The following is a 16,011-nucleotide window of genomic DNA, read 5'->3' as shown; positions in this document are numbered from 1 at the left end:
TAAATTGCACAGAAAATTATTTAACATGGAAAATGCAAATATACAATATATTGCACAAGGTAATTGCACATTAGAGATGTGAAGACTTAACAGTATGCATGCAAAAACACATGGTAATGCGATATGTACACACATTAGAAAGTATGATATGATATGCACCCTGAAACAGAGAATAGTGCAAATAACCAGTTTACCTAGGGACTTGAGTAGACTGACAGGAAGTCGTTGTTCATTTGACCAATCACAGCAGGAGAAGTCCGGCAGGACGGAGTCCGCAGAGAGGAGCTGGAGAGAGGACTCTGCCCACTAGCATCCAGTCTGTTTGTAGCTCCGTTAGCTCTGTCTGTCATTAAGTTAGTTGACCAGCCTCCTTCCAGCCGGCTGGACGTATTTAAAGCAGCGGAGGAGGTCTGTCATTTTTATTACGATACAGACGAGTAGAGCAGCTGGTGAACTGAGTAACATTTCGGGTGGGAGATATCGGTGGAGATGTGTAATAAGCTGCATTGGACACTAAGGACTTACCTGGCTGCCAGTCCATCAACTGACAGCTGTCACCGCACCTAGCTGCTGAAGCTAGCTGGCTAGGTGAGCTAACGGCTAACAAGTGTTTTTTTTTTTCGGGCTCGTAGCCTGCTGGCTAATTTAGCCAACTGCTAGTGCTGCTCTCAGTTCACAGTGAACGATATATCTTATTATTTTCTCAATAATATTTGACTCCGCCTGCTGTTCAAACTATGAGTTAGCCTAGAGCCGTGTTTGAAATATTTTCAGGTTCAGCTTGTTAGCTAGCAGTTAGCTTAGAGCTAGCTGTCTGCTTTCATTCAATTACTGAAAAAACTGCTGCTGTGTTAACTCCGGCAGCACCTCAGCGGACAGGACAGGGACTCGCTGGTCACATCCAGTCATAATAGTTGTTACAGGACTAATACACTTTGGACTTGACTGTGCTTTTGGATAACCTCGGGGGGAGATGAAGAAATTTTTCGACTCTCGTCGGGAGTTGGTGAGCTCCGGGCCTGGCTCCGGAGTCGGTGGAGGAGGCGCTGGGTCCGGCGGTGGTGGCAGCTTCATCGGACGGGTCTTCACCATCGGACGATATCAAGTGACCGTCGAGGAAATTGTCGCAGAAGGTGAATTATGTGGCTTTCTGTTCTGCTGTGTGGATTAAAACCTGTGGTGGGGAAGAGTGTTGGGAATCTATACTGAAGTACAAGCACCGTTAGATTACTAAAATGTTATTCAATTACAAGTAAAAGTACCTAGAAAAATACTAAAGTCACTCCTCTAAACTAGTATTGCAAATTCTGTGAATTTCCTTAACTAATAGTTGAAAGTTATACAAATGTAATTATTAATACTGTATAAGATTCAATGTTATATGCTGATGTTACATTTTAAGTTTCCTTATTCAATGAATGGTTCCACCAGACAAAACAATGTCAGATGAGGTGCATTTGCTGCCATTTCTAGACTACTGATTAAATATTTATGAATACATTTTTTATTGATTATATTCTCTATGGCAATTAATCAGTTAACATCCTTACTCCAGACCTGTGCTGCGGCAGGATTCAGTTTATCATCTCTATGTCCTGGTTTTCATTTGCTGTTTGCAATCAGTTCACCTTATTGGGTACGGAAATGCAGATGAATGGTTTGGATATGAATTCAAATTGTAATCAGTACTCAATTGTGATTTATAAAGTAACTAAGTAGATTAAAGTACAAATAAAAGGACAGACTTGAACATCTACTCACAAAAGTACAAGTAACCAAAAAATACTTAATTACAGCAACTTAAGTATTTGTAATTAGTTACTTTCACCCCTGATTAAAACACATATCATACAAACACCACAATCTAACCTGTATCACATTGTTGTGAGGATGGACAGACAGGTAACTTAGGTGAAAAAAAAGAGTGGGCCTTTTTGTGTTGAGCTATGGCCCTGCCAGAGCAAGGTAATGATACACTATCACCTTATTGATACACTACACTTATTGACACACGGCTATACCAGTCACAGTATCAGTTTTAAGCCCTTCAGGCAGCTCTTCTGATGTTTATTTGCTTGCCAGGTGGCCTTGTTCCAATCAGACTTTTCTTTTGTGGCCTAAGCCTGTTTACTTCTGTATAATTGATCACAAAAGTGGGGAAAAACAGGATATCAAGGCTGGAATTTTTTAATATGGGACAGGGTGTGTTATGGTTAAGTGATATGGCCTGTAAATATTACCTAAATATTTGTTGTAAACCAGCACATTTTCTCTAAAATAACATACTGTAAATGCTCACAAAATTGCAATGACTATTGTGCAGAATGTGAGTCATTGCTGGAGATTAAACTAAGCAAGTGTTGCCATAATGATTTCCAAAATCTAAGGTGATATTTAGTTTCATATCAAAATATCAATATAATAACAATACATTGGCCAGCCTTGTATATTGGCATAAATCTTTAACAATTACAGTATCAATCCTGACTACCCCTGGCAGCTCTTTTGATGTTTATTTACTTGCCAGGTGGCCTTGTTCCAGACTTTTCTATTGTGGCCTCGGCTTGTTTGTTCCTGTGTAGTGATCACTAAAATGAGTAAAAAATTTCAAGGTTTCCAAGACTTCAGATATAGGAGAGGGCATGCAATATAGTTGTTCAGATTGGCTTCTGTTTGCATCACTGCACTCTTTACCTCAAGGCTGGGAGGAACATTGTATAACTTGTTTTTCTACTGTGCTGTTAAGGACCAATGCCGTGCTGAGTCATCTGTCTTGATATTTACAGAGGGAGTGACAAATAAGAACTGTAGATTTCAGAAGTTTGGATGCACAGTTTTTGGGTAAAGGTTATTAGGTTGTGCAGCCATGTAAAGCATGACCTCTTGTCCTGGGTCTTTGGTACCTAATACATAGTGGGGGTATGCACATTTCCATATTAAAACTGTCTTGCATCATGTTAGTTATCTATAGGTGACTCTAAATAATCACGCTCAAGGGAGGAGAGTGTTTTGTTGGAAAGTGGTCTTAACTTCAAAGTAGAGCTGCAATGATTAGTCAATCAAAAAGTACTGTTTTGATAATTGGTTACCATTTCAGTCATTTTCAAGCAAAAATGTCAAAAGTTTGTTGGTCCCAGCTTCTTAAATGTAAGGAGTTGCTGCTTTTCTTCATTATTTATGATAGTAAATGAAGAGTCTTTGGATTTTGGGCTGTTGGGGGGACAAAAGAAGCAACCTGAAAAAATCACTTTGGGCTCTGGGATATTGTGCTGGGCATGTTTTGACCTTTTATAGACTGAATGATTAATTGTGAAAATAATCTGCAGATTAATCAATAATAAAAATAATCCTTTGTACACCTACCTTAAAGTTAGTCTTTACCAGAACACAGTTAAACAGGCTTCATGATAGAGGTTTACAGGTTTCCTGTGGTCATTTGTCTCTGCAATGAGAGTCTGCCATGCTCTGTTAGCTAAGAGCGCTGTTACTAAATAATAGATGAAAGAAGACTGATTAATTCATCAGTACTATAGATGGGCCCCATCTGTTTGGCCACACCGTGGCTTTATGAATGCGATAGACCTCTAACCTCAGTCCTACCCTGCACTGAGATGTCAGGGTAAACCTCTGGTGGAATTTGTTCTGTTAGTTTTCTTATCAGTCCTAGAAAAACTTTGGACCTGATGCAGACATTCACTTGAGAGAGACATCATTGAGGTAGTCATTGTTAAGCTTCAGAAACAGTAGTACTTTGTCAGGAAAAAAAATAATAATTTCCTCCAATATGTTAAATCTTTCACAAACTGCTAGTCGGAATGTTTTCCTGCTGATCATATTTTTTTTTCTTGCTCAAGCAGTTGTAATGTGACTCCCTCCAGTGTCATTAGACCTATTTATTCAGATGGTTTTGGCTATTAGCTGGCTGCTCCATTTGGAAGTGGTGCTTTTTGGTCCTTCTTTCTACGCCCTTTGTTGTCAATGTGGAACTCTATTGCCTTTAGCTGAAATAAGCACACTTTTCACGATAGTCAGACAAAAGCAGCAGAGGGACATATTGGCTTTTGTTGCTTTAAGCCCAAAGGTACATGGTTTGACTCATGTCATTATTGTAGGTTTTATTTTAGATATTTGGCCTTCAGGCAGACGTCTGTTATTTGTTCTCAGCTAGTTGTCTGAGGATTTTCAGAGAGACAGCTTTCTGTCTTTACTGTCAATAAGATGTGTTGTCTTCTGTCTATAGTTACTGCAGGTAACATTAGACCTCTTCTTGAGATGTACTGTATATAACATGTTGCATTGTAACAGAGAATATGTCCCGTTCCTGCTCGACTACACAACCATGGTTTTCCCTGCCTATCTAACTCAAAAGTGGGCCACCTTGGTATCATTGGCTGCCTTTGTTGAAAATTCCCTCAAAAATGCAAAGGCAAATACCTTTGTCCTGACTTTTTCCATATTCATGAATATTATGATTAAAAATGGCCTAATGTAGCGCACCTATTTTGATTGCTAATGTGTGATTAATTCATTTTTACACAAATATTTTAAAAGAAAATAACTGCAGTATTTCCAGTAGCTTGTGACTCTAAATCAGTAACAAACATTATTTGGCCTACTATATTGGACAAATAAGACATGCCTCTTTTATTGGATTTTAGTGTGTCAAATAATTTAATGTAATATTTTTATCAAACCCACCTATAGGTACCTCTTTATTCATCACAGCCACTTTGGAAAGTTCTTTTTTTCATCATTCCTGTCCTTGATCAAAGAAATAGGGCCAGGAAAGTGAAATGTGCTCAGAGAGATTGCACAATCTGCAACTAGACTTGCACCAATTTCAACTTTCTTAGCCGGTTCCGATGTCCGATTTTTGAGGGGTCTGACCTACCGATTCCGATTTTGGCCGGTTCCGATTTTCAGTCTTTCTAAGAACTGTAATTGACAGCATTCACAAACATTTTTGCAACTTTTCTTGTAAATATGTTCATAATAAGACACTGACTATTAAATATTCATTTAATACTTTCTCCAAAATCATCCAGATTACAAGCAGGCCTTATTATAATTTTATATTAAGATTATGAATTGGGTGAATGTGATCTCGCGAGATCATCTCGCGGGATTTCGTGGGACGAGATTTCACGTGATCTTTTGTGGAAGCGGATGTAAACAAACCGGAGACTAACGCGGTGCAACAGTTTGAAGTAAAACTTTGCCGTGAGAAAAACAAACACAGAAGTTAAAGGAGTCTGGATGAGAAAATGTTTGAGGAGACACATCAACACATGTTGTTTATTCTTCAGCCACAAGAGGAGGTGAGATTTTAACTGTCCCTCTGTGAACAGCAGTCTGCTGCTAGCTTGCTAGGATTAGCCTGAAGCGCGAGAGAGTTTACGGCTGTTTTGCGACATTGTCAGCTGCTCTGTCTCGTTGTAGACTGTCTGTCTTCTCTTTATCCTGTTCTTGGATTCTGTCGCTGACACCATCTTCAAGCAGACGTGTGTCAGAGTGTGTAGCTGTTATCAGCGCTGTGTTGATGTCACGGTCAGTTTGTCTGCTGCGCGCATGACGTGACCATCGTGCAGAACATGTGTGTGACAATGACGGGCACAGAACCGGATTTGTGATGCTGACCGGCCGGTCACTGGTCAAGGCCACTCAGGTGAAAACCGGCCCGATTCCGAGCATTGCCGATTAATCGGTGCAAGTCTATCTGCAACTGAATATTTTTATATTGATTTCTGCACAAAAAGTAACTGTCATTTGTCACAATCCTTGCGTTTTTTTAAAAATCTTTTTGTTCCCTCTTGATATAACGTTGAAATTCCTACAGACACTTTTGGCTGTAGTTCAGTGTGTCCACCAGGCAGGCCATGCGTGTTCTTTAGCCTTTGCCACCTTTGTCTCAAAAAGTTCCAGGGAAAATCCTTACAACATGCAGATTCAACAAGTCATTTCTTCATTTGCAAACCAAAATACTCCAGTTTCCTATGCATAAACCTTCATTATGACAGAATAGGCCATGCTATTTTGTCTCCAGTAGCCGTCACACTGCTGCTAGTATTTCTTGCCGGCATTGCTGTGTCATGTAACCTCGCAGCAAGCATGTTTGTAAACAGCATAGTACTCATGAGAACATGTGTAGTAGTCCTAAGCCTAGACGGCAGTTATGTAAGTTCCATTACACTGATGACAAACTGTGACCGAACACTAAACAATTCACTGCGCTCTTTTCATAGCAGTGCCTAAAGGTGTATTTTTGTGTCCATATGCTTGACTGTGTATGCATCAGCTAGAGTGGTATAATCCTGACAGTCATTTACGTCAAGAGGCAGTGGCTATTTGTAGCCGTACTTAAAATTATTTGTTCACACTGTCTACTGGGATTGTAGACCACTGTTAACTGTTGCTTAAGAAGGCTGCTAATCCTTCTCATTTCTTGCAGGCATCTCAGATTAGGCCGTGCGAGACAGCGAGGGTTCAACTGTCTGAACTCATGCCATACCAAACACACACACTAGGCTAAGGCCTGTGTTTCATGTGCTAATGAAGTATGCTTCCTTCTCTTTATTTTGATTATTTTAAAGCTGCAGTAACTATTAACTTAAATGTCAACTGTTGTTATAATCGATAATTATACAGAGTCATTTTTTAATTTAAAAAAATGTCCAAATTCATTGATTTCAGCTTCTCAAATGTAAATATTTTCTGGTCTCTCTGACAGTAAACATAATATCTTTGGGTTGTGGTCAAAACAAGACATTTTAGGATGTAATCTTGAGCTTTAGAAAACACTGATCAACGTTTTTCTCCATTTTCTGACATTTTCTGTTGTTAGTTGCATATTATTTTATAGCTAATTTATAATTTATTCTGATCTCAGTTATTTTGATGTACTTGATATTGAAACCCACTTCACAAGCACTTTGCTTGTTTTGTTTTTCAATAACACTAATTACTCAGCCAAGGGCTCTGCCAGCACCATGTCTCTTGGTGCAGCAATGTGTTGCAGATTTTTTCACTTCATTATGAAATTTCCAGTATTGAATTTATAGCTGATGACATCAGTGATACTGTGATTTGTTTTCATCCGTGGTGACCCAGCTCCACCTTGTCACAACAGGACAAAGCACACAAACACACATGATTTCATAGGTGAGGGTTATTGTATTCATTGTACTATATGAGCAATCCTTTCAAAATATGATTCAAGTTTGCTGACTTTTTGAATTCCATTCAATTCTTTGATAATACAGCTCACAGTAATGTTGCCCAAGGCAGTCTTTTTTCAAACGACACCCAGACCAGTCACGTGGAGCTGTCCTTGGCTTAGTGATGCCAGCTGGATGAGTCAGCCCAGTGCATGGCATTAACACAAGCTGTGAGAGAAAAAAGCTGTGAACAGAAGAGCTGCAGTAACAACAAAATTCAGACCTTTACAGTCAGTGAAAGCTGCTGCTTGCTGTCAACATAAAATCAAGAGAAAACCAAATGCAAGCTGAGGTTAGTTCATATCTAGAAGTCAGTTTAGACAGTAGACTATTCACAGTTAGTACAACCAAAAAGTTATGCATTTTTTACATTATAATTTGAAGAAATTGATTAGGTTAGGTTAAATTTTATTGTTCAAATTGTGGAAAATTGTCTTTGGCTTCACAACAATCAACGTGGTTACAAACAAGACAGTAGCAATTACTAATACTTCATATTAAACAACAATAAATCACCTACATGCTGGAAAGTACGTAGTTTCACCACCATCAGCATTCGGGTAGAGAGATATCTACCAAATGTGAACCATCATGGTGGATGATTATATCAGTTGTAGGCCTTAAAGGGTCTCCGTTTCAGCACCACATGTCCATAACTTTGTTGTGTTCAAAATAAAGGGAGAAAAAATAATGATCAACATGTCCTAGAGATGAAGTGCAGCAATGGCTGCTTTTTATTGTTTCTTTCACATGTCAAAAATGTAACTTTGGCAACAACTCTGTGGCAGCTTTGAGGGCTTTTATAGCTATAATATGTAACATTTCCACATTATGGTGTCTAAAAACACTAGACATAGCCTACATATTTTGTTGAGTTGTGTACTTAAATTATCCCAACTGTTTCAAACAATGGTCAAATGCAGAGAAATTCATAATTTAGTCAAGAAAACAGTGTGTTTCCTGGTAGCCGTTGCAAGCTAGTTGACATAACTTTGGGAAAACATATCCTGGAATGAGGAAGGAAGTTGGCGCACATGACTAAATGGAACGTGAATATTACCTCACTCATGGAAAGGATTTTTGTCTGAGTCATGTCACATGGCTTTTCATCAGCAATGGTGGTTGTTTTAAAGTGAAGAAAATAACTTCCATGATCCCATGCTACTTCTCAGCATTTTAAAATGACATTTTTTGTTATTCCTTATTAATTTGAGAGAGACCCTTTAGGCCCCTTACAAAGAGTATGCTTTGTGGAGCAGTCATTTACAATTGACTGTGCATTTAATAATTTAATACTTAAAGTGCAGAATTGATTATATGTATTTAACAATTTAATTGCACTTTGGACAAATGATGTCTTACATACATTTTTGGTGGCTTGTGGCTGTCTAAAGCGCCTTCCTGTGGGAAGTACTTCAAATTGTAGGTTCAATGGATGTGATGGATCATGTCAAGTGGTTTCTTTGTGACATTCAGTATGTGTCTGCTGCTTAGCTGCATGTGTAGTTTCCATATTATTTTACTGGCTGTATGAGCCACTCTTGACAGTCTTCCTTTACATGTGACATTCAACAGACCACATGCTTTCCACCAGATTCTCAAGAATACTCTGACTCACCTTGAAGTCACTAAGCATTTTGAGTAGGAGTAATCTCTGTATAGATGTTTGTGCCTGAGTGTTTAAAACAGAACAGGGTGCCCTATAATCGTCAGGGAAATCTGGAACATAGTGCTTACTACACATGATTATTTCTTTGGTTTTATGAGTGTTTATCCAAAGAGCACCTGACTGACACCAGTTCTGGAGCATCATTACATAATTAAAATACAGCCTTTTCCCTTTAGTAGTAAAAAAAAAAAGCAAGAAAGCATGAGATGTGACCTTTATGTGTAAATGCTATGACCCAGGTATATTCATTCATATCTGTTGACAGAAATATGTGTTTTATTCATTCATCTGTGTGGTTGTCGGTGGTTTGAGTTGCTATGGATGGATGCAGTCATCTTTTGGTTTTCCCCACATGTCAGCATCACTTCAACTGAAGGTGATATGATAAATTCTCTCACTTCCTGTATCCTGTGTCTGTGTCGTCTACTTCTTGCATCCTTCCCCCTCAGCTCAACTGCTGACTCACACAGCGCTCTTTCAAGCTCCTCTCTTACCCAGGAACTCACTAGCCAGCCCTGCACTCATCACATACCAGTAATCCCTTTAATTAAGCGCCCTTGTGCTTACCTCATCATTATGATAAGTTGAAATACATACATATATAATTCTTTTAGTTTAGTGGAGGCCAGTTCCTTTGTTCCATCAGTCATACTCATTAGCAGCCAGGATTAAGAGATGTCTGATCTGTCAGGGTCAGAGCACAGCTGAGGGACATTTGGCTTGAAGACAGTGTCAGAAAGGATTAATTATGGTATCTCTTTTTAATTGACAGACAAAAACTTCCACTACTAATAATGCTAGTGAGGGAGTACTTCCTGATTATGCTAGTGGAGAACTACAGACTATCACCAGTTCACAGCAGCTGTTATAAAAAGTGAAATTAGGGATGGGTTGTCCGATCTATTGAAATCAAGTGGCTCAGAGCTTATCACTTCCTTTTATCGATGCCAGCATGTTTTTCTGACTGTTGCGCACTGCAAAACTGTGACATCAAATTCATGTCTAATGCTGCAGGAAACTTACAACAAGAAAGAGTGTAAAGGAATGTAAAAGATAAAGGTCAACTTTATTGTCACATATACAAATTACCCAGGCTTTTAAACAACTACGCATCATATGTAAAAAAAAAAAAAAAAAAAAAAAAAAAAGTCACCATCCTTGGTATTGCTGCTGCTACAGCTGAAACTTGGGTGGAACATAATATTTTGAATTAGTAATTCTGGATAACAGTGTATTTGGTTGATGTACTTCTGAAATGTGTATGTGCTCAACCAGTTTTCTCCTTCTCTGTCTCTCTGCTCATTTGCAGGAGGTTTTGCCATAGTTTTTTTGGTGCGGACTCATCAAGGCGTACGTTGTGCGCTAAAAAGGATGTATGTCAACAATGAACACGATCTGCAAGTCTGCAAACTGGAGATACAGATTATGGTGAGTAAGACAGTCCAGCAACTGACTGCTGAGTGCAGCAAATTTTTGGCACTACAAGAAAATGGTTTTGTAAGAGCAGAGTGTGTTATTGTGTGTTAATGTTAACTTGCTTTGGGATTAATGACATCTGGGAAATTTAACTGAAATAACGCAACTTTCCACACACAGAGAGACACAGAACAATCACATGCTTTCTTAAATTTTCTGAACTGTAAAGCTGCAGTAGTTGATTAGTCAATTATTACATCAAAAGAAAATTAATTGCCAACTATTTTGACAATTGATTAATTGTTTCAGTCTTTTTTCTTTCAAGCAAAATGTCAAACGCGCTTGTTCCAGCTTCTTAAATATGAAAATTTGCTGCTTTTGTTCCCCACTTATGACAGTAAATGAAGAGTCTTGGGTTTTGAACTGCTGGCTGGACAAAAGAAGTAATTGGAAGACATAATTTTTGACCTGTAGGAAATTTGTTGAGCATTTTTCACATTTTTAAAAATATTTTATAGAATAAATAATAATCATTGGTTCATGAATTTATAACGAAAGTAATCATTAGTTGTTGCTGCACTGGACTTTGTGGTCTGAATGTGACTTTCCCATGTACTTCAAATACAAACACTGGCAATAATATGAAAATACTCTTTGAACCAGGAATAGTGATTACAACAAAAAGGAGCTCAAGGGTTGAATTGTAATTAAAGCCCTGTTAACACATGAAAATGTTGAATTGGCACTTTGCCATCTAAGCTCCCTCGCTCATCCATTTCCCAGCAGAAGTCCTCACTGTAAGTGAAACTAACTAAGCAGTTCCTGTAGCCACACCCTGGGTGGCATAACTACTGCTGGATGGTTATCGTCATTACTTCCAGACCTTTGGCAGAGAATCAGAATCTCTCTGCAGATAAAAATAGACTGAATAGTTACAAACATGGATGTATTTTGTAATTCACTGGGCCAAATGTTTTGGGACTGTAAAATCTATGAAAACTGTGTCTCTGTTGTTTGTCATTGTTGCTTTCTGTATTTGTTTACACAGAGGGACCTAGTGGGCAACAAAAACATAGTTGGTTTCCTGGACTCCAGCATAACAGCAGTTGGAGCTGGCGATGTGTGGGAAGTCCTAATCTTAATGGACTTCTGTCGAGGTAAATTTGCCCACCCCCCTCCATCCCTTTCAAAGCTCCATTACCCTCGGTTCCTCACAGCATCCTGTTCTGTACAAAGGCAAATGTTCGACTGATAGCTGTCGTGGTCAATAGAACTTCTGTTTCAGTCGATACATAACTGAGTGGTGTTATTTATAGAAATTTTTAACATTACTGCCTAGCTTTTAAAGCCTCTGTGGAATCAAGTTAAAAGAGTGCAGAAAACAGTACTTTTTTATGTGAATTTAATGAACTTGTCACTATTGAAAAAAATGTTTGTATCACAAACACATTGTCTTTTTAAGCACCAATGATAATGCAGTGTTTAAAGTAACCAGTTCTTCCATCTTTAATTTTTAAGATCAAGTTTGTTGTTCTGTAGAAAGCAAAGATGATGTTGCAGAGAATGCATGTTGCATTGTTGTCTGCAGGTTGTTTTGAGGTTCCCTGAAACAAACCAATGCACCGGTCCACTGTTTTTTTCCAGCTCTGATCTGATTACGTAATCAGAAAGGAGGAGTTAACTTTTACGTATGAAGTCTTTGATAGAAGATAAAAACTGATAGCCATCATTAGGGCCAATGTTAACATTTCGTCTACTCTTTTGTTTAACTGTTTCTTGTAGGTGGACAGGTGGTTAACCTTATGAACCAGCGGTTACAGACAGGCTTCACAGAAGCTGAGGTGTTACAGATATTTTGTGACACATGTGAAGCGGTCGCCCGTCTTCACCAATGCAAGAGTCCAATTGTACATCGAGATCTCAAGGCAAGTCTATGTAATTTTCTCATATGCATATCCTACTCACTGCATAGGGTTAGCTAACTGATGACCATACTAATTATTTGGAAGTAATTTAATGTAACATTGTTTACCTCATGTACCATCAGTTCTGGCACGTCTCATCTTGTCCTCCTCATGTAGGTGGAAAATATTCTTCTGCACGACCGGGGACACTATGTCCTCTGTGACTTTGGAAGTGCAACTAACCGCTTCCAAAACCCTCAGACAGAGGGGGTGCCAGTCGTGGAGGAGGAAATCAAAAAGTGAGTTTTCTCAGCTCTTTATACAATCCCAGTTATAAAAAAGTTTGGAAAATGTAAATAAAAACAGAATGCATCTACTATGTACACATATAAAAACAGTATATATCTTGTATTCATACTTTTTTATTTACATTTCACACAATGTCCCAACTTTGTGGGAATCGATATTGTGCCTTCTGTTCTGTTCTCATTAAAATGCAGAAGCTCATTGGTCTGCTCTTTAAACCAGGTACACCACTCTGTCATACCGAGCCCCAGAGATGGTCAACCTCTACGGTGGAAAGATCATCACAACAAAGGCAGACATTTGGGTGAGTTCTTTAGTACAATGCTCACACTAACAGTTGAGCACAGCGCACCCCTCTGCTGTCAGCTGTGCCCAGATGCTTCTTCCCTTAACACACAATTGGTTTTACACATTTGTTGCACGTCTCACCTGGTTTTGGGATCTTTTTCGAGTGAAATACAGCCACACTTTTGACTGCAGGGTTCAACATTTTGTTTTTAATGGCCAGCTGGCATTTTTATTTATTAGCCTTTATCAAATAACAATGAAGACCCAAGTTAATAGTCATGTCTAATCAATAACTGCAACATCTATAAAATGTCAGACTCTGCAACTCTGAGGGGACACCTCAAATACAGAAGGCTTTTAAATCACAGTGTTATGATGTAGAGGGCTCAGTGGTTGATGACTGTCAGCCTTCACGCTGGACAGTGGCAGAGTCCATCGGTCCAACCGTAATTAGCACCAAGTTTTGGTACCCGAGGAGACATTTACATGAAGTGTGTTGATTCTCTTCTCTTGAACAGGCCATGGGTTGTCTGCTGTATAAACTGTGCTACTTCACACTCCCTTTTGGGGAGAGCCAAGTGGCTATCTGTGATGGAAGTTTCACCATCCCAGACAACTCCCGCTACTCCCATGACATGCACTGTCTCATCAGTAAGTATCCCTGTTCCCCAGAATACACACACTGTCCTACATACAGCATGTACATCCTGTTTATGTGCAGCTACTGTAAGTTTGAATGTAAATGTTCTGCAAATGTGTCTGACTCAAATTAAACATCCTTTGTTGATTTCTCAGGATACATGCTGGAACCTGACCCAGATAAGAGACCAGACATCTACCAAATATCCTACTTTGCCTTTAAACTGGCTCGACGAGAGTGTCCAGTCCCAAATGTACATGTAAGTCACCATGGCGAGAGGAATGACAGGACTTTGAGATGGGGATATGCTGAAGCCTTAGAGTTAAATATTATCAGCTCTTTTTTTTCTAATAAATGATCCATTTTATGCATGTCACGTACTGTGGTGTCAGTTGTTTTATTGCTTTGTAATGAAAGTAATCTAAGACATAATTATATTGAAGAGAATCTTTGCTTTCCAGCTTTTTGCCAGTTGGCTGCCCTCCAGTCATCCTGCTTTTCTGTTGCATGCACAAAGCAGCTCAGCACTTCTGATTCAGCCAAAATTCTGACCTCACTCCTTAAAGTGTGTAAAGCAACAATAAAAGTGTGTTCTGAGTTTGTCACACCACAGAAACATGTGTTATTAAGCACTCAGACAAATGTGAATGATTTAAAAAAAAAATGGCTAAGTATATGAAATTAGGTCACAAAAGCTTGAAAAGACTGGCCATTTTCTCTGGGTCTTAAGTCTACGTGATATATTTAGAAATATTGCCAAATATGAATCTCTCCAAAGCAACTAAACAAAGCAAAATCATTTTACCTTGAAGAACATGGGATTTGCTGGTCTACTGTTGCCTTGGTTGTTTAAGAAATTTTAACTCTTTGTTTTGGTTGTTTGGTTTATTATAGAATTCACCTATTCCTGCAAAACTTCCTGAGCCTATCAGAGCCAGCGAAGCAGTGGCCAAAAAGAGTCAAACCAAAGCCAGGTGAGTGAAAAGCAAAGCGTTTCAATGTTGTAATAATTGCAAGAAACTTCCACATCACCAGTCAGCTATCTCTTTTCTTCAGGCTCACAGACCCCATTCCTACCACGGAAACCTCAATTGCACCTCGGCAACGACCCAAGGCTGGCCAGGCTCAACCGCAGCCGATATCAGGGATGCTTCCCATCCAGCCAGCTCTCACCCCTCGCAAGAGACCTAATGTGGCTGCTGGAGCACCGCAGGCCATAGGTATGAGTACCTCTGTGACACCTCTGTGTGTCAGGTTTAAGGTCATTCTTACTGGGTAATATGGGTCTGTGTTTATGGTAACAGTTAGCCTGGTAACACTATACTCAAAGTAACATCTTGTATTGATTTCAGCATAGGGAACTGCTCAAGAATTTGACTCTAAAGTCTGTCAAGGTCTTGTATTCCCAGTGGTTCAATTATCCCATTCTTAAAAGGCTTTTAATTGTCTTTTTATGAGTCCTTTGACACTCACCATTTGACAAGGCGATCCGTCTGTGGCCCAAAGACAGAATAGATGGTGACGTGATGTCTCATTAATTAAAGCAGCACGCTCTCATATTTTTTACATGCAGTTCTAGCACTCTCATTTGGTGGGTCTCTGTCTTCAACTAAGTAATGTATGTGGTTTAATATAAATCATATGTTTATGCTATTTTTTCTTGTCATTCATTGTTGCTTTGTAACTTGAACATTGTAGAATATTTCCTTGTTCTTGTCTCCAGATGAATGGCCCAAAACATCAGCTTGCCCAAATATTACCAGCTATTTTCTTTTTACTTTCCTTTTTAGTAATTGGAGGTTCTTTTTGACATTCACGAAAGCCTACAATTACACAAACACTTAATTAATCTTTCATTCTTAAAACATGTCAAGAACCTTCATGGTAATGTTTTGAGCAAAAAAAACCAACTCATTTTTATGTCTTCCCACACCCCAAGACTGTTAAGTGATGCGGGGGCTCTGTATGATTGCCCTTCCTGCAGATTTCAGTCTTTTCAATCATATCTAGTTGTCAAGCAACATGCCTAGACAGTGGGGGTTTGCAGTTGTTGCACAGATTCTTCAAATCACCGTAATTGTGGTTTCATCTTAAAAAAGATCATTTTGATGAGGTAAATGATCTGTGTCCTTTTTCTTCTTTTTCTTCTCATTTTTCTCTCTTCCAGGCGTTGGTATCAATGTCCCACCTCCAGCTGCAGCTGCTGTCCAACCTGTTCAACAGGCTCCTGCTGCACAGTCTGCACCGCAGCAAGCTCAGACCGCCAGCATGCAGCCACAGGCTACACCGCAGCATCAGCAGCTCCTCATGAAGCAGCAGCAAGCTTCAGCCTTCTTAAGCCCACAGAGTAACCAGCAGGTAGGTGTCCTGGCAGAACAAGAATGGATTTTTTTTGGCCACACTGAGTAAATCTCAGTCAGGAATTGTGTCGGATGGAGTGTGACGGTGTCGTTTTCTGGCCTGAAGGTCTAATTTTCAAACCAATAACCAGAATCAAAGCTTTTTAAGCAATTGGGGAATAAAAGTTCCTTTATTCCTTTAGCAGTCATGTTTTATTTTCCAACACATCACACT

General features: G+C 39.1%; 1 protein-coding gene across 6 annotated transcripts in view; it reads left to right on the top strand.

Moving 5' to 3' along the window:
- The first annotated feature begins 248 nt into the window (after positions 1-248).
- aak1a (AP2 associated kinase 1a) overlaps positions 249-16,011 on the top strand; it is a 36,289-nt gene continuing 20,526 nt past the window's right edge. For 2 of the 6 annotated variants that reach the window (XM_084728039.1, XM_084728038.1), the window contains exons 1-11: positions 254-1,133; positions 10,193-10,311; positions 11,348-11,456; positions 12,082-12,224; positions 12,381-12,502; positions 12,732-12,813; positions 13,316-13,448; positions 13,593-13,696; positions 14,332-14,411; positions 14,494-14,657; positions 15,605-15,795. In XM_084728039.1, the coding sequence (XP_084584165.1) occupies positions 974-1,133; positions 10,193-10,311; positions 11,348-11,456; positions 12,082-12,224; positions 12,381-12,502; positions 12,732-12,813; positions 13,316-13,448; positions 13,593-13,696; positions 14,332-14,411; positions 14,494-14,657; positions 15,605-15,795 (1,407 nt within the window). In that variant the 5' untranslated portion in view covers positions 254-973. Of the gene's footprint in view, positions 1,134-10,192; positions 10,312-11,347; positions 11,457-12,081; positions 12,225-12,380; positions 12,503-12,731; positions 12,814-13,315; positions 13,449-13,592; positions 13,697-14,331; positions 14,412-14,493; positions 14,658-15,604; positions 15,796-16,011 lie in introns of all 6 variants that reach the window. The other 4 variants (XM_084728041.1, XM_084728042.1, XM_084728043.1 and 1 more) reach the window with 3 other exon arrangements.

Source organism: Lutjanus erythropterus, chromosome 10 (genome assembly GCF_056507025.1).
Source record: "Lutjanus erythropterus isolate fLutEry1 chromosome 10, fLutEry1.hap2, whole genome shotgun sequence".
NCBI classification, from domain to species: Eukaryota; Metazoa; Chordata; class Actinopteri; order Lutjaniformes; family Lutjanidae; genus Lutjanus; species Lutjanus erythropterus.
The sequence above is the reverse complement of the archived record's forward strand: the minus strand, read 5'-3'. Positions and strand labels throughout refer to the sequence as shown.